The 26,426-nt window shown below is 37.5% G+C and overlaps 4 protein-coding genes across 5 annotated transcripts; 1 reads left to right on the top strand and 3 right to left on the bottom strand.

Annotated features, from left to right (window-relative positions):
* Window positions 1–188: 188 nt before the first annotated feature.
* LOC100253579 (chitinase 2-like) lies at window positions 189–1,419 on the bottom strand. Its single transcript, XM_002281629.4, has one exon. It carries the CDS (start codon window positions 1,267–1,269, stop codon window positions 310–312), a length of 960 nt encoding a protein of 319 aa, XP_002281665.2. The 5' UTR covers window positions 1,270–1,419; the 3' UTR covers window positions 189–309.
* A 504-nt stretch (window positions 1,420–1,923) lies between these two features.
* Window positions 1,924–2,930, bottom strand: LOC100248472 (chitinase 2). The gene is made up of 2 exons (XM_002281640.1): window positions 2,864–2,930; window positions 1,924–2,756 (listed from the first exon to the last, which is right to left on the bottom strand). Exons 1-2 carry the CDS (start codon window positions 2,928–2,930, stop codon window positions 1,924–1,926), a joined length of 900 nt encoding a protein of 299 aa, XP_002281676.1.
* A 7,735-nt stretch (window positions 2,931–10,665) lies between these two features.
* Window positions 10,666–18,240, top strand: LOC100255345 (kinesin-like protein KIN-5D). Of its 2 annotated transcripts, XR_002030321.2 has the most exons (24): window positions 10,666–10,866; window positions 11,365–11,579; window positions 11,656–11,785; window positions 12,149–12,304; window positions 12,387–12,863; window positions 13,113–13,210; window positions 13,317–13,473; window positions 13,588–13,657; window positions 13,786–13,862; window positions 13,968–14,021; window positions 14,104–14,184; window positions 14,303–14,414; window positions 14,561–14,647; window positions 14,738–14,913; window positions 15,004–15,165; window positions 15,325–15,432; window positions 15,523–15,681; window positions 15,764–15,847; window positions 16,625–16,830; window positions 16,952–17,053; window positions 17,143–17,252; window positions 17,345–17,496; window positions 17,621–17,925; window positions 18,052–18,240. XR_002030321.2 is itself a non-coding variant. In XM_010652783.3 (23 exons), the coding sequence occupies exons 2-23, from the start codon at window positions 11,410–11,412 to the stop codon at window positions 17,843–17,845; spliced, it is 3,153 nt and encodes a 1,050-aa protein (XP_010651085.1). In that variant the 5' UTR covers window positions 10,666–10,866; window positions 11,365–11,409; the 3' UTR covers window positions 17,846–18,240. The 2 variants fall into 2 exon arrangements, 1 of the variants encoding a protein (XP_010651085.1); XM_010652783.3 differs by having other exon boundaries at window positions 17,621–18,240.
* A 1,301-nt stretch (window positions 18,241–19,541) lies between these two features.
* Window positions 19,542–26,426, bottom strand: LOC100250176 (uncharacterized). Its single transcript, XM_002284593.5, has 3 exons — window positions 25,973–26,426; window positions 21,502–25,800; window positions 19,542–19,907 (listed from the first exon to the last, which is right to left on the bottom strand). Exon 2 carries the CDS (start codon window positions 25,690–25,692, stop codon window positions 21,514–21,516), a length of 4,179 nt encoding a protein of 1,392 aa, XP_002284629.1. The 5' UTR covers window positions 25,693–25,800; window positions 25,973–26,426; the 3' UTR covers window positions 19,542–19,907; window positions 21,502–21,513.

The following is a 26,426-nucleotide window of genomic DNA, read 5'->3' as shown; positions in this document are numbered from 1 at the left end:
AAATACTTCAATGTTCTGTTTTTGTTATTGTTCTGTTTTATCTTGCACATTGCTTTTCTGAAAATTTTCATCTTCTAATTAGATATTCCATTGCTTCCGAATTCCCCATTTAATAATTTACTTTATTGCAATATGATGGCTCAATGTTTGGGATGTACAAGAAGCACAGATAGAGAACACCCTTAAACATAAGCAGAAATAATACTATAATGTATTCACTGATAAGAGAGAATATAGTATGGAAAAGGAACACAGGATTTCGATTATATTATATTAAACTTGCAACACCAAACATTTTAAGGTAATATCCTAGTGGGGAATTGCTAATAGTGCTTGTGATTGCTTCTCATAGCGGAAACCTTTTGCCTTGGAGTCATCTGCAGACCAGATAAAGATGCCATGAAGCTGTTGCTGGCTTTTGAGGCGATTGCAGGCAGTGAAGAAGCCATCATCTGGAGATAACCCCCCACTCCCATCACTGATGAAGCTGGCCAAGACCTTAGCTCCTGCATAATTAGAGGACTGTTCCTCAAAGTATTTAATAAACTGAGAGACAGTGGTTCCTTGGTCATATGCATAAAACTGGAAGTTCACATAATCGATGAGCTGCCCATAACTCTTCCAGAGAGCCAAGTAATGGCTTTGAACTTGATCATCATCAAATGGAGCTATGGAAGCAAAAGAAATGACTCCATTCCCCTTGAGGGTTTTAATAAGCTGTCCAATGCACTCAGCAAAGGTATCAGGATCAGCACTAAAGTGCTCATAATCGATATCAATTCCATCCAAATTATACTTCTGGATAATATCTGTGAGTGAAGAAACAGCATTAGAAACCCAGGAATCAACTGAGGAAGGGTTGAAGTAAGCATAACCATTGCCTACACTGTCCCCTCCTAGGCTCAAAGCTACCTTGACATTTGAATGGTCACTCTTGATGGAAGAAACTTGGGAAGGGCCGAGATTATCAGAATCCCAGAAGATATTGAATTTTCCATTGGTGGGAGAGGGTGAAGACGAGGTGGTATAGTCTATGCCAAAGGAAAGAATGAAGTGGAATTCAACATTTGGGTTAATGGGGACATCAGTAAATCTTACATTGTTAAATTCTGCTCCAATGTACTCTCGAAAGAGGTTTGAGTTTTTTGGAGCCGCATGAATTGACGGATGCAAGAAGATGGCTTGAAGAATGAAAAGGGTGAGGAAAAACTCAGAGAACTCCATTATAGTTTGTATGCTTGTGTTGCAGGCCCTGAGTGAAATGGGCATGGCTAGATGCCTTTATATACTAACAGTCTGTAAGAAAGCATGGCTGGAAATTGATGAAGATAATGATGGCTAGTCTTTGTGCCGTAGCAGTAATTGTGTTACTCTTATTATATAATATATTGCCGAAAGGAAGGTTGCTACAGACATGAGAAGTTTCCATGTGAAAACAAGAACATGTTCAAGGCTATTCTATTTACCTTTCTTTCTAATATGAAAACTATTGCAAATATCAGCTTTCTTTCTTATACCATTTGGATTACTCCTGTTTAGTTAACCGAGAAGGAACGGCATCCTCTTGCAAATTTGCCCAGGCATATCCAACGCTTGATTTTGTGACCTAGTAACCGTTGATAGGCTGCTTTATCATATTAATTATATCAGGCACTGGCTCCTTTTTTGGAACATACCTCTGAGAACTAGTAATGGCAGGGTAGCATCAAAATAAATTGGGTTCATTGCTGATAAAAATCATTGGATTAGATTACATTGTACAAAGAATTATCTAAGTTGATCATATCCATTTATGACCAACACTATGAGTTGCATATTATCTTATTCATGCTCACAATTGAAGGGTCCGTATCTTTTAGATTAACTTGATTCCAAATCAGTATCATGCACTATAAACAAAAGTATTAGACCTAAAAAATCTGATCAAGCAGATGCCAGAAAATCCTGAGACGACTTCTCATATTCAAACCCTAGTTTTGTTGATTCATCAGCGCACCATATAAAGATGCCCCCAAGAATTCCTTCTCCCTTCAGCTCACTGCAGGCTTCAAAAAACCCATCATCAGGCTTCAAACCACCTCCCCCACCACTTATGAAGCTGGCTAAAATCTGACCACCAGCATAGTTGGAAGCTTGTTTCTTAAAATAACTTACAAACTGTGAAACACTAATCTTATCATATGCATAAAACTGGAAGTTCACATAGTCAATGACATGTCCATATTTCTTCCATAATGCCAAATAATGGCTTTGGACTTCCTCATCATCAAAGGGGGCAATTGAAGCAAATGAAATTGCACCACTTTTCTTGAGACTCATTATGAGTTGCCCTATACATTCTGCAAAGGTGCTTGGATCTGAATGGAAGTGTTCATAGTCAATATCAATCCCATCTAAATTGTATTCTTTTATCATATTCGTTAGCGAAGAAACAGAATTTTTAACCCAAGAGTCTATTGAATTTGGTGCAAAAAATGCTTTCCCATCACCTACAGTATCACCACCCAAGCTAACAGCAACCTTGACATTGGAGTGCCCATGTTTTATTGAGGCAATTTCCCCAGGACCCAGATGATTGAACTCCCAGAAAATGTTGAACTTGCCATTGCTAGGTGAAGGAGAGTTTCCATTTGTATAGTCCATAGCAAAAGCTAGGATGAAATGGAATTCGACTTTAGAATTTATGGGCACATCAGTTAACTTGATTGATTCAGACTCAGCTCCAATGTATTCCCTGAAGAGTTTGGAATTGGCAGCTGTGCAAAATGATTAACAAAATAGTAAGAAACATGGATAAAAGCTAGACCATCAAGAAATGGATGAAAGAGAATAGCTTCACTCTTTGAATATGAAGCTTACTTACCGTTGGATATTGAGAAAAAGTAAACAAACAGTATGGCCAAAACAGTACTGCAGAAACAGGATTCCATGCCTACTTTATTTTTGATTGAGATGAATTTCCAAGTACTCAAATATATAAGAAGGATCAATGAGAATTTCTAATTTCATTCTAGATAGTAGACAGATTTGATGTCCTGGGTATATCCGCCAAGTGTAGATCCCAACTATTCTGCTCCAGCTTTTAGCTGCAGTTTCATTGGTTAAATCATGGCCTACCAAAATGAAAGGAGCCCCTTTGTTTTCATAGAATTAGGTCATAAGACCTAATTAGGCTTGATATGTAGACCCTACAATCTTTATTTGTGATGGGCACATAATCAAACATGATTTGATAGCCATGGTTTTCATACAACTTTACATTGCAACAATGTAATAGGAACAAAGAAACAAAGTTACGGTTAAAACTTAAGAAGGGTTAATTTAGCTTTAAAAAACAAGAAAGGTGATTAAAGCAATGCAGGTGTAGTTAGATTTGAGCTGCAACATGTATTATTGAACTTTATCAGATAGCTGTTTCGGTTTTTGTCGTGATAGAAACCTTGAACGGCAACTTCTGCAAAAGACAAGATCCTTTTGCTTCTAACTCTTCTAGTCATTTTCTAGAAACCTGTTAGCCAGTGACGAGAAATTTGAACTTTGATCATGTAAAGGACGACAGTACCATTATTCATATCCATGGGAGTTATATGAAATCAAGGTCAAGCCACGACAGCAGTTGTAAACAGGGATCTCAGACAATATTGTCCTTTTACTTCGATATTGTTGAATTTTGACTTAGTATTTGCTGGAATTTGAATTTTGAATATTGCAGCTGGAGTCTTGCACAAAATCTGCAACATCTAGATATTTTCTTATTTTTATTTGGTCAAGATTTGGTTTCTATTTTATAGGAAGTAGTTGTTCATCATCTAGTAGCTTGATTTTCTGCTATTCTAATGTCATTTAAGTTACAAGTTCATGTATAAATTCAGCACTCTTCATCAATAAAATTAGAGCTCCGACAGCCCAAAAATATATATTTTGTATAAGTATTTAATCTTATACCAACAAAGTGGTATCAGAGCCATAGTTATCTTGAGGGGCCAGTGAGGTGAGTGAACCCAAACACCTTCTAAAATCATTTAGCAATGGAAGAGTCAAGTCTCACAGTTGCACCATCAATTCTTGATGGAGACAATTATGAAACTTGGGCTGTTAGAATGACAGTTCATCTACAAGCACTTGATGTTTGGGAAGCAGTGGAAGAAAATTATGAAGTTCCTCCCCTGGGAGCCAATCCAACTGTGGCTCAAATGAAGTTGCATAAAGAAAGAAGGACAAGAAAGGCTAAAGCGAAAGCTTGCTTGTTTGCTGCAGTTTCACCATCAATTTTCATCAAAATCATGAAAATTGATTCAACTGCAGAAATTTGGGAGTATCTCAAGGAGGAATACAAAGGAGATGAAAGAATAAAAAACATGTAGGTGATGAACTTGATTCGAGAATTTGAAATGAAGAAAATGAGGGAGTCTGATGCTGTTAAAGACTATGCTGCACAACTTCTTTCAATAGCAGACAAAGTTAGGTTGCTTGGAAAAGAATTTTCCAATGAGAAGATTGTTCAAAAGATATTGGTTACACTTCCTGAGAAATATGAAGCTACAATTTCCTCTTTGGAGAATTCAAAAGATCTGTCAACTATTAGCTTGACATAATTATTACATTCCTTGGAGGCTGTGGAACAAAGAAGACTCATGAGACAAGGAGATACTGCAGAAGGAGCATTTCAAGCAAGAATGCAGAAAAATGCAGGCCATAAAAATGGAAAGGTGAACAACAACAAGTCGTGTGGCAACAACCAGAAAAATGGAGTTTTTCCACCTTGTCCTCATTGCAAGAAGACAAATCATTCTCCACAAAAATGTTGGTGGAGACCAGATGTGAAATGCAACAAGTGTGGTAAACAAGGACATGTGGAGAGGATTTGCAAAAATCAACAGCAGGAAGAAACTAGTGCAGCAGTTGACTATTGCCAGGAGGAGCAATTGTTTGCAACAACGTGTTTTGCTAATAAAAGCACTTCTAAAAGCTGGCTTGTGGATAGTGGTTGTACAAACCACATGACAAATAATCAAGATCTCTTTAGAGAACTTGATAGAACAACTATTTCCAAAGTCAGAATTGGAAATGGTGAGTATATTCCAGTGAAGGGCAAAGGAACGCTTGCTATCGAAAGCCAAACAGGTTTGAAACTCATTTATGATGTTTTGTTTGTGCCTGACATTGACCAAAACTTACTCAGTGTTGGACAGCTCGTTGAGAAAGAATTTAAAGTTTATTTTGAAGATAGGAATTGCATTATCAAGGATGCTGAAGGCAAAGAGGTGTTCAACATAAAAATGAAGGGCAAGAGTTTTGCCTTGAATTTACTGGAAGATGAGCATACTGCTATTTTACAACAGGATAGCACAACAATGTTTTGGGACAGAAGGGTCGAGCACTTTCATCATGATGATGTGCTCTACATGAAGAAAAATCAAATAGCTGAAGGACTTCCTGACTTAGAAAAAGATCTTCCTATATGTGCTACTTGTCAATATGGGAAGCAAACTAAATTTCCCTTTCCAAAAAAAATATCCTGGAGAGCAACCCAAAAACTGCAACTGGTGCATACTGATGTTGGTGGATCTCAAAAAATGTCATCCTTGAAATGGAATGCAAACAATTTTGGGCTAAAACTGCAAGTAGAGCAATATATTTTCTGAACATATTGCCAACAAAAGTGTTAAAGAAGCAGACCCCTTTCGAAGTTTGGTTTGAGTGTCTACGTGCAAGACTTGGAGTTTGCATCTACGAAGTCAAGGAGGAGTGTTGAATTTTGACTTAGTATTTGCTGGAATTTGAATTTTGAATATTGCAGCTGGAGTCTTGCACAAAATCTGCAACATCTAGATATTTTCTTATTTTTATTTGGTCAAGATTTAGTTTCTATTTTATAGGAAGTAGTTGTTCATCATCTAGTAGCTTGATTTTATGCTATTCTAATGTAATTTAAGTTACAAGTTCATGTATAAATTCAGCACTCTTCATCAATAAAATTAGAGCTCCGGCAGCCCAAAAATATATATTTTGTATAAGTATTTAATCTTATACCAACAGATATAATACAAAAGATGCTTACTATCTCTAGTGATTTGCAACAATGCATATTCAGATGCATGAACCCTTTGATCCTGGGACTTCGAGACATTTGGCTTTTATATAAGAATGCTACTCTGCATCTATATGTGATTGGTATTTAAAGCATCTGTTCTATTCATTCATGGGAGCAGTCAATTGGGAAAAATTGTCCTTTACAGACTGCAAAATGAGTGTAGGTCTCTGCAGTTGCTGCATTCTAGTTGATGTGTGATAAAAGGTTTGTGCCCACAAACCATTCGGCCACCCCAGGAAGGGATGATACCCTTTGTTGCTGATCCAAACAGCTATTTCTTTTATCACATCTCATCTATATTTCCAAGAAAATAAATGCAAGCAGTTTGACTTGAGCTTCATTACTAAACAACACAAGGAAAACCCCAAATGAGGAGACAAACCCAGCTTTTTTTATTAGGACTTAGGGAGTCTTTCACGTAGGAGGGACAGAGCTTTCTTACAATACCAAAGCCACCCACCCACCCCTCTGCCCAAAATGAATCCGTACTCTGTACCACACCTGAAATGTAGCAGGCTCCTGTGATCACCTAATGGTGTAACAACCATTAGGGAGAGTGTTACTTATAAACCTACAAGTCCTAACAACCGTGTGAATCTATAGTCTAACAACACTGTCCAGCTCATCAAATAAATCTTTAAGTACATTTGTGTAGGGAGTTTCTGATTCCACCCAAGAAAGCTCCTGCAAATCCACTAGAAAAGAACATTTTAAAAACTTTGTCAATGAAGAAAAGATAAAACAAATAACCTGGTTATGATCTTGTTCCCTCTTTGTGAAAAGTTCATATTTTATATATTCTTCCATGCCCCCCAATTGATAGGTGATGTGCTACTGGTCTTGCCTGGTAGATGATATATCTACTCCAAGGCACATGTACCTCAAATTGGAGTGACCCCACCTTGATGGGTGAATTCGTCGGTGTTTAATACAGGCAATTGAATCTTAATTAATTGTTAGAATCTTTTATCTCTCAGTTTGTCCTTCATCAATTCCACTGGCTTTGTGTTCATTTTTACTTATTCCTTGCACTATCATCCATCCAATTTACCAATCTTCATTTGGCCTAACAGAAATTCAGTTATGTACCATCCCACTCCAATCATATTGGTGGAAACATGTCAATTCTAAAGCATTTTCTTAGTAATTTTATTCAGACATTAGCCTTAAACCCTGATCTAGTTTCAACAGCCAAATTATATCCTCAGAAAATGTGTTTTCCTTTCCATGTGCACTTCTAACTTCAGTCTACCCTTGCTTCCCTCAACATTCAAGGAATTTTCCTGCTTGCTGCCCACTCTACAAAGACCAAGCGGGAGCCTAGTTTCTTGATGTCAGGTTTATCGATAATTGATTGTGAGACCTATTTGAAACTGGTAACATGGGTTGCCATGATAGCCTTGTGTGCTATCCAAAAAAGTTTTTGAGGTAATATCTTAATACACATGGGACCTTCTCTTTTTCCTTCAAGCAAACATAAAGTGTGCTCCTTGCTACATTAGTTTTTCTCTAAAGCAAAAACTAGCATACCCCACATCTCCTTTTTCTTGTTCCATTTACTTAACTTTAGTATGTTAAAACTTGTAGTTCTGGGGTTCTACTTCTACCTGCAAAAACTCTTCAATGTTACTTGACAATGAGCTGTACACAAAGCCAACATAAAGGACCTTCTGTCAGTTTGGTTTGAACTCATGTGAACCTTACGTCCTATTCATGATGGCACCTCAACTTTTCCTCTGCAATACTTCCAAATTTTCTAGTCCAAGGCCTCAAATCATTGGTGAAGCAAATCTCCTCCCCTTCTCCGGCTAACAACATTAATTTCCTGTTCATCTGATATAAGTTTTTTGGTCTTTCATTTGTACAACTTGATGACTTCTGAACCTTGTTTCTTTTGGTCTGTCATTAGGATGACAAAAATCAGGGGATTAATCAGCAAATCTCATAACTGTTAGCTTCATATATATCGTCAACAATTTCCTATCGGTTCAAGTTCTTTGCTATCAGTTGTACTTTTACATGTTAATTCGAAACGCACTAACACTCAAAAATCCACTAATCAAATGAAGATGAAAAGCTATAATGGATAGTTCGACCCCCACAAACTTAGCGAGGAGCTCGGCATCCTCTGCGTAACAAACAAGACTGATTTAGGTTTTACAATCCAACATTACATCATGCTATTAAAACTTCCAATTCTTAGAGTATGTATATTGAATTTCCCCTCTCAACATGCAGATTAGGGCCCAATGTGAGCAGGGGTGTTAGCCTAATGCACATTAAGGAGTCTTTCCCTAACCCTAGTAACCCTTATTTAGTAGTAACTTTTGGGTAGCTGCAACACCCAAGTGGGTAAATTAGTTACAACCAACAGGTAGTTTTGTGGGACTAGCATTTGGGTGCCAAGACACTTTCTGCTGAAGGGCCATGCTGGGACTTGGGGGACTTGCTGAAGCATACTTTTACATGGGAAAGAATCAGAACCTCTTTCAATTTTGGTGTCTGAGAGAGAGTATATTGTAGCGGATAAAAGGATTGAAGCAAAGTAAAGCATACGCAGCATACACATAGAGTATGCCTCAAGTAACAGTTTCACCTCACTCAGTGGCCAAGACAAGAGGAACATATGATTGATGCCCACATTCACTACCTTCTCACCCACTATACTATTTTCCTTTCACTGTTCTTTTCCTCCCTTGCCAATTCCTTAAGGCCATTGCAATGATTTTGAAAATTGACTTCCTTTGAAATTTGGCACTAAAAATTGATATAGATTGTCTTGTAAATGCAAGGATTTCTATGTGTAGATAGTTGGTGGTATGGTGCTGTCAAGATCCCATTTTAGGGTGCATAGAAAATATTTTCTTTTGGGAATTGGAACCCTGCTTTTGATCTTCACAATATCATTTTCATCCTCCCATGGAAGTTAGGGCTACCATATCAAATTTTAAAAATAATTTTTGAAAACATAAGATAAGCTTGTCCTATAAATATAATAACTAATATTTTATACAGAAATTATTATTAAATTTTTAGCAAATTATTTTAAAAAAAATAATAATTAACAGGACATGCTTTCCAAAGTATTGAAGGGATGAGCAGAATTCATTTTCTAGAAAAATCACCAAATTTCTTGAAAATAGTTAATTAGGCAACCAAAAAATAAATAAAATTGCTGGTGGTAAAACAGTAAATAGAGGGGAAATGAGGGCTAATGGTTCCAAGAGGGCGATGGAAAGCAGGAGGCATGTGCATTCTCAGATCACTCTTTTTCACGTGGGGCTCCTTTGCCACCACATTACAAACCCCACTTGTCTTCTTCCTTTTTGTTATCATCACTCCATTTTCCCTTTCTACCCCCATCCCTTTCTCATATTTACCCAAATGCCATTCCACATCTCAAATCCCATACCCCTCTACATCATTTTTGTTTTTTCTTCTTCTATCCATTTTGTCATATTCGACAATCTTGTGTTTAGTGACTCATAGTTTCCCATAGAAACTTCAAATTTTCCATTGAAGGGAAAGTTTACTGGTTTTGGGGTTTTGAAATCCTTCTTCCCTTTTGCTTAATATGAAAAATAAGCTTCTTGGGGTAGGAATTGAATTCCAAGACAGTAAGCAATCAAATGGGGTAGGAATTGAATTCCAAGACACTAAGCAAAAAGCTTGTTTGAGTCCCTTCTAAATTTGCATTATCTTTCCATGCCAATAAATTTTGTTGAGGAGAAAATAGTAAGAAATCAAATCTAAACCCCAAATGTAAAATAAATAAATAAATAAATAAATCTAAAAAAAGTCATAAAATGATTAAAAGTTTCCTAAATTTTGGGTGCAATGTATAATTCATATTTCTGAGTCTCCTCGTGAACTCAATAAAAGGAAGAATAGTCAAACAAACTTTAACCATTAGAATCGATTTTAATATTATTTATAGATATTATCCCATTTGAACTTAAAAATATTCTCATAACTTTAAAATAATAAAAAGAATTCATATTTTTATAGTATCAAAAATTTTCTTTCAATCCTATGTTATAGGATATCATATTAAAAATATTTTATAAATTGATATTTTTTATATAAGAGTTATTATATTTTATATAAAAGCTATTAATATTATTTATTTTTAAAAATTAAAAAACAAAAAATATATATATTTTTATTTGAATCTAAGTGATTATAAAATATCGTATGATAAAAAACATAATTATTATAATAAAAACATAACCTATGATTTATTTGAATGCAGTGGAGCCCAATGAGCCCAATTCCCTTGTCAATAGGAAAGTTAATCATCAACTCACGCAAATTCAAATTCAAATAAATTATTATTTCTTGAATAAATTAACAATTTCAAATATACCTAATCTTGGAGTATCTTGGAAAGCAAGGGTGATTTCAAAATTGGAACATATTTCAAACACCTTAGAAAAAAAAAAAAATTATCATAGTGGATTTTTGTAACGGTCGGAAATCAGGTTTAACGGGTCGCTGGACGACGTTAGGATGAATCGTCAAAGCCGTCCCCGCATTTCAAAACGCTCCGTAACGGCTTAAAATTTTAATTTCTCTCTTTGCACGGCTCCCTCTCTCTCTCTCTCTTCCTCTCTCTCTCCGTATATCTAGTAGGCTCGTCTCTCTTCACAGCTCTCTATTCTAAAGCTTGAAAAATAAAAAAATAAGAATTCAGAAGCCGATCTTTCTCTCTCTGGAAAACGCTTTCTCTCACTAGAACAGTGGACTTGGGAGGCCGGCCGTGTGGATTAACTGTGAGTATGAGTCTTTGATTCTGAGTTTGGATCCCTCATTGTCGATCCAACTCTGGTTTCCCACTTATTTGTGTTATTCTTTTGTTTTCTTGGCATCTGTTTAGTTGCTTAGAAAAGGGAGGAAAGGGAGAGAAAGAAAATAAAAGAAATTTTTGGGTTTTTATTATTTTTGTTTACTTCTTGAACAAGGAAAAAAAAAATCTAGATTTGAAATTTTGGGTCTATTTTTTTACATACATTTTCTGGGCCACCTAATAGCCTTATGGTAGATTTTTTTTTTCTGCATAATTAAATATGGAATATATTTGCTGTACCTTTTTTGGTTTTTCAGGATTTTACTTATCTTGTTAAATCCGCATTTTCTCGTGCTGCATTTTTAAAATCTTTGATCTTTCTCTCAAAATCTTCAATCCCCGGTTGATTGGTTGAGATGAATTGGGCCTTTTGCAGATAAAGTTCTTTGAGATTTGAGTTGACTTGGTGAATTTGTGTTCTTAGATTACTGATCCAGGACAGGTTTGAGATTCATTGAGCAATTCAGCAATGGAGACTTCGCAGCTGCAGAGAAGAGGAGGCCTGGTTTCGCTATCCCCGTCACAGACTCCACGATCAAGTGATAAGTCTGCGAGAGATCTGCGATCTGGGGACTCCAATTTGAGTAACAAGCACGATAAGGATAAGGGCGTCAATGTGCAGGTTCTTCTGAGATGCAGGTGAGTTGAATTGGTGGCTTAACAGGTTTGATTTTGCATCTGAGTTGCATATACTGATGTTGTTATGTATGTGTAGGCCATTGAGTGAGGATGAGCTGAGAGTGAATACTCCGGTGGTGATTTCATGTCATGAGAATAGAAGAGAAGTTTGTGCAGTGCAGAATATTGCTAACAAGCAGATTGATAGAACTTTTATGTTCGATAAGGTTTTGTTTGCTATCTTATTTTCTTTTCCATCTGTTTGGTTGTGAAAAAAGTGCAAGAAGAAAAGAAAATGACGTGGCTGAATCTTGGGTATTTGATTGATTTGTTGTAAAAGAAAATAAAATTAAGAACTGCTTTTGATTAAGCCAAAGGGTTGACTTAGACTGAGTTTGGAACCCAAACGAAAAATGGAGCTGACTCAAAATTTAAAATTTTCTTTCTAGCCTACACTTGCTTAGTAACCAAACAGAATCCAAGCTCTACTGATATCTTTGAGTGAACTGGAACTTTATGGATAACATAAAATTATTCTAATTGAATTATCTATCCTCGTGATGACAACAATGTTGAATAATTCTGTGTAGGTCTTTGGTCCAACATCCCAACAAAAGGACTTGTATGATCAAGCTGTGTCTCCAATAGTAAATGAAGTTCTTGAGGGCTATAATTGCACAATATTTGCCTATGGTCAGACAGGGACAGGCAAAACATATACAATGGAAGGAGGCGCAAGGAAAAAGGTTTAATTTTCATTACATATATCAACTATGTGTACTTTTAATGCTTCCCATTGGTTTAATTTCCATTTGATGCTTTTTGTAGAATGGTGAATTTCCAAATGATGCGGGTGTTATACCGAGAGCTGTTCGGCAAATTTTTGATATACTAGAAGCTCAAAATGCCGAGTATAGCATGAAAGTTACGTTTTTAGAGCTGTACAATGAGGAGATAACAGATCTTTTGGCCCCAGAGGAGTGTACAAAGTTCATAGATGACAAAACTAAGAAACCCATAGCTCTCATGGAAGATGGAAAAGGTGGTGTTTTTGTTAGAGGCTTGGAAGAAGAGATAGTTTGTACTGCTAATGAAATTTATAAAATTTTAGAGAAAGGTTCTGCTAAAAGGCGGACAGCAGAGACTCTACTTAACAAGCAAAGCAGTCGTTCACACTCAATATTTTCCATCACTATTCACATTAAGGAGTGTACTCCAGAGGGGGAGGAGATGATTAAATGTGGCAAGCTTAATCTTGTTGACCTTGCTGGTTCTGAGAATATTTCACGGTCTGGTGCTAGAGAGGTATAATATAACTTGCGCTAGCAGTCATTCTACTCTGGTACATGTACTGATGCATGGACGGCTAGCAAGTCTATACCTTTGCAATATATTAACACAATATACTGATGCCTTTACTGTGTACTGTCACGATATGCTGATGCAATCAAGCAACAACAAAAGCATATGCATAATATGAAGTTGTGTGTTAGGCAATGAAAAGTTCATTTATCTTCACATAAAAGTTTGACTGCAAAAATTCAATGCTTTCAGGGCAGAGCAAGGGAAGCTGGGGAGATAAATAAAAGCTTGCTTACTCTTGGGCGTGTTATTAATGCGCTGGTTGAGCACTCTGGTCATGTTCCATATAGGTATGAACTGCATAATTAGTTCAGTAAATTATTATTGGCATATGAGGTTTGATTTTGAACTTAGAAATTGAGGTGAGGTAATTAAAAAGATTGCCTGAAATATCAGGGATAGCAAATTAACAAGGTTATTGAGGGATTCCTTGGGAGGGAAAACAAAAACATGCATAATTGCCACAATATCGCCCTCCATTCACTGCTTGGAAGAGACGCTCAGCACTCTGGATTATGCACACCGTGCCAAAAATATCAAGAACAAGCCAGAGGTCAGTAGTTTAGTCATGTGTACTAGGGGCCTTGGTTGCTATTTCTTTCCTCAGATTTTGAAGTTGGAGTCAGTTTGAAAATGCTGTAATAGTTTAACTTTGTTTCTGTTTCAGGTTAATCAGAAGATGATGAAATCTGCCCTAATAAAAGATTTGTATTCTGAAATTGATCGGCTTAAGCAAGGTTGTTAATGCTTTTTATATATAATCTTATGCATGGTCAGATAGATGAATCATATAGTTATTATTATTAGACAATTGAGTGGTAAAGAGTAAATTATGCAACATCTTGATGTTTTTATCTTTAATCAGAGGTCTATGCTGCAAGAGAGAAGAATGGTATCTATATACCTCGAGATCGTTATCTTAATGAAGAAGCAGAGAAAAAGGTTCAACTCTTACAAATGTGATTGGATGATGAATAACTTTCCTTCATTTGCACATTAGATTGAAATTTTCAATAATTCTTCCCATCTCTCTTTCCCATACCCTAGGCAATGGCTGAGAAAATAGAGCGCATGGAACTTCTATCAGACTCCAAGGATAAGGTGCGTTCAATCAATATTGAAAGTTCTTTCCAGGTTTCCATAAAGAGCTTTGACTAATCATTATATTTGGGCTTGTAATCAGCAACTGGTGGAGCTTCAGGAACTTTACAACTCTCAACAACTTTTGACCGGAGAATTAAGCGATAAACTTGAAAAAACTGAGGTCTCGCACCTTACTTCCATTGAAATGGATGCACCTTTTTTCTTTGAACCATTGAACCATGCACCTCATTTTTCTGATTCTATGTTATGCAATAACCGAGCATCTTATTGTACCTCAGAAAAAGCTCGAGGAGACTGAACATACATTGTTTGATCTCGAAGAAAGACACAGACAGGCAAATGCAACAATTAAAGAAAAGGAGTATCTGATCTCTAATCTCCTCAAATCTGGTGAGCTTTTTTTTTTTTTCACCTGGTCTATGAGCAATCATAAATTCTTCACTGTAGCATGTCTCTATTTGATTTACATACTTTGAAATTTGTGCTTCTCAGTTTAGATTAATTTCTGATGATTTTTTTGTTGATTTTTTTTTTAGAGAAAGCACTTGTTGAGCGTGCATTTGAGCTTCGAGCAGAGCTAGAGAATGCTGCATCAGATGTATCCAGCTTATTTGCCAAAATTGGTTGGTATCCTTGTCATGGAAACTAACAATATTTAGTATCATATTGCACCAAATAATTGATGTTTTCTTGGTATCATCATTGGTTTTCAGAGCGCAAGGATAAAATAGAGGATGGAAATAGAATTATTATCCAGAAGTTCCAATCCCAATTAACTCAACAGCTTGAAGCATTGCATAAGACAGTGGCTGCTTCTACTACACAACAAGAGCAGCAACTGAAAGATATGGAGGAAGATATGCAGTCCTTTGTGTCCACAAAGGCTGAGGTGAGATTTAAACAAGATGGTTTTGTGCCTTTTTTGGAGACTAATAAATTTCAAATTATACCATTTTTAACTTCTGGTATGCTTTTGAAGGCCACTGAGGAACTTAGAGGTCGCCTAGCAAAGTTGAAAACCATGTATGGTTCTGGTATCAAAGCATTGGATGATATTACTGGGGAGCTTGATGGAAATTCTCATTCAACTTTTGGACACCTGAATTCAGAAGTGGCTAAGCATTCAACCGCCCTTGAGGATGTAAGTGCAGTACATATTTATTTGGTTAGACCATAGACAGGAGGAATCTCTCAGAACACTAAAATAAGTCTTCTAAATTTTCCTCTTTTTTTGTTCTGTTTGTATGTTTTATTTATTTATTTATTGTGTATTTGACCTTTCATTTGCATCATAAATCAGCTCTTCAAAGGGATTGCTTTAGAAGCTGATGCATTGCTTAATGACCTTCAAAGTAGTCTTTACAATCAAGAGGAGAAGCTAACTGCTTATGCACAACAACAGCGTGAGGTGTGCAATTGCCAAAATGTTTCATTAATGACAATTAGATGGTTGCATACCAATTTTCTCAATAAAATTTCTATGTCAATTCGAATATAGGCACATTCCCGAGCAGTGGAGACCACGCGGTCAATTTCTAAAATAACAGTGAACTTCTTCAAGACTCTGGATGGGCATGCATCCAAATTAACTGAAATTGTGGAAGAAGCCCAAACAGTGAATGACCAGAAATTATCTGAACTTGAAAAGAAGTTTGAGGTGGTTGCAGTTTCTCCATTATAAATTTCTTCTCTGCCTGTATAGTTATAAATGCCTTATATTATTATTTCTTAACCTCTAGGAATGTGCTGCCAACGAAGAAAGACAACTGTTAGAAAAAGTGGCAGAGCTTCTTGCCAGCTCTAATGCAAGGAAGAAAAATCTGGTATACTTTATTTTCTTTGAGCTTCACTGAACTGACTATTCTATTTCCTACATGGGCACTGATTAGATGAAAACAATACCTGCAAGTTAGATGAAAGCAACACCTGCAAGTTACAAATTCATATTTCCTCGCATGGGCTCTGTTACTAGTTTTGGGAGTTGATCGACTTGTCTGTCTCACCACCACCAATCTCTGGGGGGGGGGTGGTGCGGGCATAGTAGGGACAGAGCTAAATGCCCTAAGTCCTTTTTTTATTCCCCTTATATAACCTGAGCCAAAATTGAAGCTTACAAAGGATTTATTGTAAATTCTTTGTTGGAAACGCCTATTTCCTATGTAAGGGGGGGGGGGGGCGGGCATAGTAGGGACAGAGCTAAATGACCTAAGTTCTTTTTTTATTCCCCTTATATAACCTGAGCCAAAATTGAAGCTTACAAAGGATTTATTGTAAATTCTTTGTTGGAAACGCCTATTGCCTATGTAAGGGGGCAGGGGGCGGGGGGCGGGCATAGCAGGGACAGAGCTAAATGACCTAAGTCCTTTTTTTATTCCCCTTATATAACCTGAGCCAAAATTGAAGCTTACAAAGGATTTATTGTAAATTCTTTGTTGGAAACGCCTATTGCCTATGTAACCTATAGGCATGTTGGACACTGAACCCTTAGCATGTCATGCCCAACACAGTTACTTCACATGCCTTGAAGTGTCCACATTAACCTAGTTTAATGCATTGATATTATTGATCCTAACCTTCCCCATATGCTATTTCTTCTTTAGGTTCAAATGGCAGTGCATGGCCTTCGGGAGAGTGCAGCCAGTAGAACTAGCAAACTGCAGCAAGAAATGGCCACCATGCAAGAATCCACTTCTTCCGTTAAAGCAGAATGGACAGTTTACATGGATAAAACTGAAACCCACTATCTGGAGGATACTGCAGCAGTGGAAAACCAAAAGAAAGATCTGGGGGAGGTTCTTCAAGACTGGTGAGATATTATACTTATTTTTCCATTCATTCCATATTTTGAACCTTGATGCTGCATGGGTACTAGTCGAACTCTTGTTTATTATGTTCTCTGAACTTCTTTTCCAAATAAAAAATTGCAGTTTGGAGAAGGCAAAAATGGGTACACAACAATGGAGGAATGCTCAAGAATCCTTGCTTAGTCTGGAAAACAGAAATGTTGCTTCAGTGGAGTCCATTGTTCGGTAAGCTACTTCCTGCTTCCTATAAAGTTCAATATGGTTCCCGGTGCATGAGCCATTGACATATATTCCTTCCTTTTTATCACCTGCAGAGGTGGAATGGAGGCCAATCAAAACTTACGCACTCGGTTTTCTTCTGCTGTGTCATCTGCACTTGAAGATGTAGATGTTGCAAACAAGAATCTTCTTTCTTCCATTGATCGTAAGCACCAGTCTCAGCTTGCATATTAATTTCAATTTGGCATTGATCAGGGATTTTGACAGAATTTTGTTCAACTGAATAACCACTTGCAGATTCATTACAACTTGACCATGAAGCATGTGGAAATCTTGATTCCATGATTGTTCCTTGTTGTGGGGATTTGAGGGAACTGAATAGCGGTCACTACCACAAGATTGTGGAGATCACGGAGAACGCAGGGAAATGTCTTCTGGATGAGTATGTGGTAAGAATATTAGAGTACTATGTGATATCATTTATGGGGTTCAATCTTGTAAAATTTAGTGTTTTGAACAAACAAATCTTCCAAGTTTCCTAACACTTTTGTTACAAAAAAAAAAAAAAAACAGCTGGATGAGCAGTCTTGCTCAACACCGAGGAAGAGGTCATTCAATCTACCGAGCATGGCATCCATTGAAGAACTCCGAACCCCTGCTTTCGATGAGTTGTTAAAGTCGTTTTGGGAATCAAAATCAGCAAAGCAAGCTAATGGGGATGTAAAGCATATTGTAGGGGCATATGAAGGTGCTCAATCCTTCAGAGACTCCAGAGTTCCTCTCACTGCCATTAATTAAAGGGAGAAGAAGGGGGAGAGGGAGAGAGAGAGGGGGGAGCAGAACAGGATGAGAATAGTATAGCAGCAAGAAGCATGCATGTACATAATTATAAACCTACCTTATTCATTAATTGTTTGTTGACTTCGCCGTGGGCAGAAGGGGGGGGGGGGGGGGGGGGATAATATACTAGATTTTTTTTTGCTTATTCATTTTTGTTTTCTCAGGGAGTGGAAGTTCATCGAAATTCTCTGTATAACAACTGCAGTGGTGTGGTGCTTTCTATTTTCTCTTTCCTTATTTTTTAAGTGTTTGTATTAAAAGGTTGTAGTCTTCTTACTGAAACTCCATTGACAGAGATATGAATATATATCTACTTGAAAAGATTATATGAATGCAACTCTTTCATATCAAAACACTGAGGATTGGAGTTTTGAGATTTCATTCCATTTTTAGATATCCCTTTTTTTCAATCCTAGTGGGTTTTTGCAACACAAATAAGGAACAACTTTTAGCAACATGACACTGCTGTTCGGTAAAATTAAATTTTAATAGTTTTTATGTGATGGCTTAAATTGACATTTGATTATTAAATTATTAATTTAAAATTTATTATTAAATTTTTTTAACTATTGGATACTGATTTTTTTCGTTAATTTATTTATACCTAATTTTAATTTTAAGTAATAAGTTTATTTGTTAATTAATATTAAAAAATTTGTAAACACAAAATATTTAATGGAAGTGAAGTCATCATAGATTTAGAAGGAAGAAAAAAGATATTTAAGATTTAAAAAAAATTAATTATTTTCAGTCGAATTGCGGTGTTAAATTATTTTATTTATTTAATTTATTCAAAAGTTATTAAAGCATTAAATTATTTACTTATCACCTTCCATTATAATTAATTACAATTTCATTTTTTGTTTGATTAATTTCATTCAATTCCCTTAAAGTTTTTACTAACACTTAAAATTTCATTAAATACCTCGGGTTATTTAAAGCATAAAACCACCAACCACCAAAGAATTTGAAGGATTTCATATAGAATTCTGAGTCTATCCTTACTAAAAATGTGTGATGCGTCCCACATGGACTTCAAAAAAGCTATTATTTATAAATATAAAAAAACAATTTAGATGCGATTTTGTCTCTCCAAAAAGTAAACATCTAACTAGAAACAATTTTACAACTCGAGCTGTCCCACTTGGGGAATGGAAATGGTGTGATGATGTAAATAAAAAATGGAAGAGAAGGGAAGGGAAGACATGGGGGAACTCCGTCTGCCAATTATCAACAGCTCAACCTAGCATTCTTCCTTCAACTGTGCCCAGACAAACAAATAACCATACCCATCAAAGTATAAAACAATATAAAAAGAATATCCACACAAAATCACAAGATGATTATTGGGTCAGGTTCCTCATCCAAGTTCACAGCTGCAAGTAGAAAGATAAATTTAAAAAAAAAAAAAAAAAATCATTTTCTAATTGGCAAATCTGCTGCTGCTCCCTCTCAAGTTTAACCAATGTGCAATCCTTGGGAGAAAGGAGAAGAGAAACAAGGATCTCACTTGAGCACAAATCAGGATATTCAAAAACAGATTGTGGAGATCACCATAAGAAATGTGATTGTTTTATAAGAAGCAATGTAGTTGAAATTTTAAATTGATGAGAAACCTGACATGTCCAAGCCCCACCATAGTATAGGCATAAACTGAAGACAAACATGCTTATTTCAACAAATGCATTCATATAAAAACATTTACAAAGAGCTAAGGTGTATCAACATAACATGCTACACTGATATGGGATTTGCCGACTTTGATCAATTAATGAGACAAGATAAACTATATTTCAAATGATCTAGATATCTGATTTGTAGTCAAAAACATTATTTATAAGAACCAGGGCATGAGACATCCACCTGTGCTAAACACATTCTTGGGCGTCAACAAGTTCAGTGGCTATTCTACAATTTGAGCTAAAATCAATATACATGTAAAATGCCGCACCTTCAATGTATAAGAAGACACACCTCTAACACCAATGAATATGCAATTTAATTAGGAGGACTTTCAAGCCTGCAAAATACATCAATGTTGCGTTAGAAATCCAAGGGTTGGACAAAAGTAACCAAATGCACAGCATAATCTCTCTTTTTTTTCACTCAAAAAAATGAACCTCAAAGCAAAATTCAGCTTTCTTTAGCAGAACAAAAAAGGACGATGGCATCTTTTAAGCCTAGTTTTCCAATCCTTGTACCTGTCATACAAGACCAGGAATATAAAGCAATCTTGACTAATAAAATCCGATTATCTGAATTCTCCTTTCAGTTAGTCTAACCAAATAGCTAAGCTAGGCCTACGTTCCAACCCACCCCTTTAGATGCTGCAAAAGAAAACCCCATCCTTTCAAACTAATCAAGTGAGATTGCATCTACATGCCACACTGCCACCACACCCCAATGCAAGTTGTACAGTATCTAATACTCTCCAAATAGTAGTTTTCAGTCAGTTTCTGTCTGATCAATGGGAGAAGAAAAGAGAAAGACAGGATTTCTATTTTTTTCTCTTATATTTTAACTAATAACTCTACACAATTTTAAAGACAATTTCCAAAATAACAGAAAAGACCAATTGTCCAACAGTTGACCCTAAGTAGCATCCAAGCAGCTTACCTAATGATAATCAAATGAATAAAAAATGGTCATAGGGTCAACCAGCACCTGGACGTTAATGAAGCTTTTGCTAGATCCTAGAGATTGCTTCCTTGAATAACAAGAAGTTCAGAATAACCAAAATAAATGGTGTTGGGAAAAGTTTTCTTATTTCTCATCTTTATTTTTCCATACAAGCATGTCTACACATGGTTATGACCATGTTCAAGAGACTAGAGAAGAACTAGAAGCCCAAAAATACAACATTTGGAGTTAAGGGGCTAATTACACAAATGCAGAAGCATGAAACTCAAAAATCAAAGCAGCATTAAATTTCCGTAATAGCACCATTAGCATATTCCAGAAATTTACAGCTATAACTTTCAGATGTGTTCTAGATGTCTCGGATGAAATGTTTACATTAAAACAAATATTTTTGTACATGAAAAGGTATCTCTGACTTCCAATTTTTTCATTCTACAATGGTTCAGGACTTCCACAGTTCACAATTTTAAGATAAACCTCAAATACTAAGTAAATTGATTTAATAAATTTCAAATAATGCAGATGAACACATAATCAACCTCAGTCACTTGAATCATCAGTTCCCCAGACACAACTGAAGTGTGAGACATCAATTTATTATACTGGTATCATAGCAAAATTTCTTTTTACGCCAAATAGATGGTGTTATTGGCATTTATAAAGCAGTAATAAATGGCAAGCAAGCATGGTACAACCCAAGAGCCAGAAGTATACTTTTTTTTTTTTGATAAATAGTAAGTATACTTAATGCTCTCTACTATACCTGATTATTGTGCAGTTTTTTTTCGCTAACAATAGACAAACACAACAGACCAAAAAGATGGCTAAAAAAGGCACCACGTACATGCTTCATGAATGATATAAACACCTCACACAAGAAATAACAAACTTCCCAAATTTACACTTTCCAGAAACTAAATAAACACAAAACTGCAAAGAACTTGAGTAAAAGGGATAGAGATATCATAAACTACCTGAAGAATTCCTCATAATAAACTTGCACTCAAAAGTCCAACCGTCCTTTCCCTGCCAAATGTTTCATCATCAAAATCTTCATTTGTGGAATTTTCTTGGCATAATAATTTGTTCTCTCGCATAGGATTCAAGGCAATAGCTTCCCAAACCACTGGCTGACCCCCATGCAAGTTACCTTGTTCAGCCCCATGATCAGTTTCCACATTGTCCTCCACGTTTTGCCTAACATTGTCATACACAGGATCCACTCTTTTATCATCGTCTATGCTGGATGGCTCAACATTTAAATCAGAGGATAAATCAAACCCAGTTTGCTCCCCAGCACCATGGTAAGCTACAGTTACAGTTCCTTGGTCAAACTGCTCACCAGTGTCTTTCTTTTGCCTCTTCCATTTCTTTGTAGATGAAGTACCATCATCTTCAAAATCTTCTTCTTCTCTCTCTCTGTGTAAATAAACCCACAATTTCCTTTCCCCATCAAATTGTACACAGGGATCACGCTCATAATGCAAACGATCCAGGGCTCCACTAACAATTTGATTAACTTGTGAATCAGGAACATCTTCCACAATATACTGAGAATCTCTTATCAACGTACAAACATCTGCTCTGGTACCAATACTTCCAGGCAATCTGGCAGCTGCATCTCTCACCAGGCAAAGAATTGTAACATGGGGTGGCCGATCGCGTTTCAGCAGAAAATGGTCTCGGGCTTTTGATGTTGGTTTACCACCACATCTTCTCAAAGGAGCAACAATGGACTTTCTACCATCAGCAGCTGTATAAGAGAAGGCCCTGTCAGGAACTGAATATCTAAGAACTTCCTCCTTACGGAAATAGGCTCTCACTTCTTCAGAGCTTGGGCTAATGGTGGTGAGACTCTTCTGAGCTCTCAGGTCCCTGAACCTTTCTTTCTCATCCAGGTTGAATTGCATCAATGACACAGGCGGTGGAGGAAGACTTCCTATCTGTTGAAGGGTCTCTTGACCACTTTTCAGCCAATTAGCAAATGAATCAACCAACTTCACAAGCATTTTATGAGGAAGACCCCAAGCTTCAGGAGACGTCACCTCCTCAATGGTCTCATGATCTAATGAACTCTGAGAAACAGGACCGATCCAGGACCAACTTTTTGTGGATTTTTCATAGAACACGAGTGCCTTCCAACCCTTTGCTCCTAGAGGTGCTGTTTTGGATGAAAATATCTTCAAAACTCCCCTAACCAAATCCTGAAGAGGCTCTTGTGTCTCAAGAATACAAGGATCTCCAGGGTTTGATCTCACACGGTTGACAATCTCCTGAACTGTAAGAGAAGGCAAACTCAGTTGTCCAGAATGCTCTGGGTTATTGATATCCACATTCTCATGAGAATGGATCCCATTAAGGGCGTCTTGCTTTCCACTCTGCTCCCCACTAGGTTTCTGTCTTCCCACCTCTAAGGAATCTTCTGGGAGAGGGGTAATCATTGCCATGCGAACTGCTGACAGAAGATGTACAATGGAAAATGAGAAGCCAGTATGAACAGTAGGCGTGATCAAAGTAAATGGTTTTTTCTGTGGCTTGGTATCCAACTCCAAATCTGTTGCTCCCATTTCTGTTATAGGTGTCTCAGAAGTCCCCATATCCAAAGAACCTCCGTCATCCTCCAATTTTCTCTTTCCTCGTTTCCTGAAGTAAGTGGATTCATCAATTTGCTGCTGAGGGTTAGAGTGCAGGTAATCATATTCATCAGCCCCATCCACCTTCGCAACACCTTCCTTCCCTTTCCGCTTCTTCGAAGCTGAGTTATACCCTAGTGATGGGCTGTCAAATCTTTCATGATTATCACTTCCAAATGCTTCAATGTTTTTCCTGCCCAATCTACTAGCAAATCCACCATCATCTGCCAATAAACGTGTTTCAAGAGGATTGTCTCTCTCATCAACATGCAAGTAATTTGACCGAAAGGCAGGGTATTCATAGTCAACTTCCAATTTCTGCCTTCTCTCTGCAGAATAGGCCTTTGATGAGGACATGTGTAACCTTTCACCAGTTTCCGCTCGGATATGGCCACTCTTCCCCAATTTGTGTGTTTGTTTCCTATCATCATCATCATTTAATTGTCCAGAGCCAGAGAAATAGCTGTCTTCCAATCTAGCTTCAGAGCTATGCAAGTGACTGGTATCACGCATCTTACCCTTCTGCTTTACTTTTGAAGAGTAGCTTTCTACTTCTGATATTCTCAAATGTTCACCAAGGTCACCCATCTTCTTTGTGGAGCGTATGATTCCATCCAGAGCCCGAGTGCTCTCCTTCTTATTTTTATTAATAAATTTGACCTTTTTAGGATCTAGACCAGATTTCACAAAAGAGGTCCGACTGCCTTCCAGGACACCAGTGGGGTAAGCCAGCTTGCTCCTCATCAAAGGGTCGTTATCTGCTTCTTCATCAACTTGCTCCGATGAGTCAGATTCTGTCTCCTCACTTTTTACAAACATTCTAACACCCTTCAGTGCTGCCACATTTGATCCTCCATTCTGTGAAGAACTCCCTCTGATCTTCTCCTCTGATGGTTTTGTTCTATACTCTGAATGAAGCAATCTATCACTCATCTGGGGAGACGCTGTTCTATAAGATTTAATTTTGACATCAGGAGATTCCCTCCCCGTCTTCCATTTCTTGCTTCTAGCATTCCAATCATCATATTTAAAGGATGGGTCCACAGAAAAGGCCTCTACTTGGGTTCTGTTATGCCAAAAAGGCTCAGCACGATCCGCCAAGTCAACTCGATGTTCTTTTAGTGACAGATATGAAGCTCGACCTTTTGCAGACTTCATCTGATCTTCAACTTCAGATTGCTGAACACTCTCATGGTACTTGATCCTTTTGCCATAATTGTTAGAAGTTCTAGCACTGGATGACTTAGTTGCCAAGCCCTTAATATCTGACATCTGCTTCACATTCCTGTTCTTTCCATAGGCATGTAAATCATTCTTTAGAGGCAGAGGGAAACCCTCGAAACTATCAGTTCCAAATTCATCACCTCTTAAAAATTCAAGCTTCTTTCCCAATTTTACACCACCTCGTGAGACATTTCGATCTCTATGTACAGCCATCTCATACATTGTTTCATCTGCATCATCATCATCTCTCATATGCTCCCTTATCCGGAGTGCTGCTGCTGGATCATACCCTGTTGCCTTATTCTGCCGAGAAAGAGCTACGATTGAACCATATAAACCAGGTTTTGTTTCCAAACCATGGTGAACAGAAGGAGAGTGGCCCAACAATTCTTTCATTGAAGGGGTCTTTGATCCAGGGAACCTCAATGTCCCTTTTGGGTTCTGCTTCCCATATTTAGCTGGTTCCACAGCCACTGGCCTCCCTCGAGAAGGTAAATCTGTCATTGGACCTGCCCCATATGTAGTATGGAGGCCCATTTTCTGCCCAAGTTTCCTATCCTTCAGCCTTTTGCTCCATAAGCCTTCACCAGATTCTCTTTCTGAGGAATCAGTCTCCATCCCCATGTCTTCCATCTTCTCACACTGTAAACTCTTTTGACTTCTCATTATGTTAAGAACCCGAAGCCTCTCTTCAATACTATAACCCCTACAATTAAGCCAAGCATCCCTTATCTGATGAAGACTACCGACCATATTGTTCTGATGCCTCTGCAAAAGATAATAGTGTTGGCGCTTCTGAAAGAAATTCAAACCCTGACGATAGAGAGCAACTCTCGGTTCACACAGACCTCCTTTTAACATATCAAACAACTTGGTAATGGGGCTTCCAAAATGAAAATTACAACCCGTAAAAAGCTCTTTCAAAGTTCGCACGAATGTTTCCTGGTCAATATCAGGTAGATACTTTGCTAGGTTAAACCTGTCCTCCTCACTCAAACACTCATTCCAAACATCCATGGATAAAACCTCCTCCAAACCCGGAAGATCATATAACTCAAAAGGAATGCTACATGTCTGACTCCCAATTTGACAAAACTCTGCCCCAGTTTCCCCCAATTCCAACAAATCAAAGTCGTCGTCTGAACCTGCTCCTGAGTCCGCATCATCAAATTCATCATCTTCATCAGATTCTATAGCAGAGCTTCGCTGCTGAAGCTCATCCTCCTCACTCGAGGCACTATCCCTGCTACCCATTGAGAACTCGGAATCAAACCTCGAAGCCTTAAAATGATTCTTCTCAATAGCCATCAAACATTACAGCCAAACACAACCCCACCAACAATCATCCAAAAACTCCGCCGCGTAATCGAATTTCAAAAATTCCAAACTCTATCGAAACAAAGCCAAATCGAAACCCTAGAAAATCAATGCCAACAAAAACAAAAAAGAAAGCTTCAAAATTTACCCGCTAAACACGTAATACACATCCGAATCGGAACCCAAAAACTCCGAAACCATCACCAAGAAACCAAAACAATAACGAAAGATAAACAGCGATAAAGTTTTAAGATTTGGATCAAACAATTACCTAACCAGCGATTCGAACAGCTGCGTCAGACAAATCTGAGAGCAAACAGCAAGCTTGGAAGCGAGCGGTAAGTATCATGGCGCGGAGAGATGGGCTTGTGATTTCGATGAGAGTCTGAAACCCTAGGAGAGAGAACGGGGCTGGAAGCGGTTTGTGCATATATATATATATATATAGGGCAGAGAAGGGGGACGAAGAAGACGATGGTGACGTGGAGGGATGTGGGCCGTTCGATTGGAGTGGGGGTGGTAAAAAGACGAAAAAGGGTAGAGAGAGAAGACGTGTGCGCAGAGGTAGGGAGAGAGAGGGAGAGAGAAAGAGAGGGCGACTCGAAATGAAAAGGGTTTGTTGTTTGGTAGAAGAGAGAGAGAGAGAAGGCGACTCAGCAAAGCGAGAGTTGAGACCGTTTTGCTGTGCAGAGATAACGCCTTGGGGCTTGTGTGAGTCATCTTTC

The sequence above is a fragment of the Vitis vinifera genome, chromosome 6, assembly GCF_030704535.1.
Source record: "Vitis vinifera cultivar Pinot Noir 40024 chromosome 6, ASM3070453v1".
NCBI lineage: Eukaryota > Viridiplantae > Streptophyta > Magnoliopsida > Vitales > Vitaceae > Vitis > Vitis vinifera.
Note: the sequence above shows the minus strand (reverse complement) of the source record. Positions and strands in the feature narration are given on the sequence as shown.

Coding starts and splice junctions, on each gene's coding strand:
- LOC100253579 (XM_002281629.4), bottom strand. CDS start 1,269: ATGCCCATTTCACTCAGGGCCTGCAACACAAGCATACAAACTATAATG.
- LOC100248472 (XM_002281640.1), bottom strand. CDS start 2,930: ATGGAATCCTGTTTCTGCAGTACTGTTTTGGCCATACTGTTTGTTTAC. Junction 2,757..2,863: donor CTTTTTCTCAATATCCAACG/GTAAGTAAGCTT, acceptor CATTTTGCACAG/CTGCCAATTCCAAACTCTTC.
- LOC100255345 (XM_010652783.3), top strand. CDS start 11,410: ATGGAGACTTCGCAGCTGCAGAGAAGAGGAGGCCTGGTTTCGCTATCC. Junction 13,658..13,785: donor AATTGATCGGCTTAAGCAAG/GTTGTTAATGCT, acceptor ATCTTTAATCAG/AGGTCTATGCTGCAAGAGAG. Junction 16,831..16,951: donor GGGGAGGTTCTTCAAGACTG/GTGAGATATTAT, acceptor AAAAAATTGCAG/TTTGGAGAAGGCAAAAATGG.
- LOC100250176 (XM_002284593.5), bottom strand. CDS start 25,692: ATGGCTATTGAGAAGAATCATTTTAAGGCTTCGAGGTTTGATTCCGAG.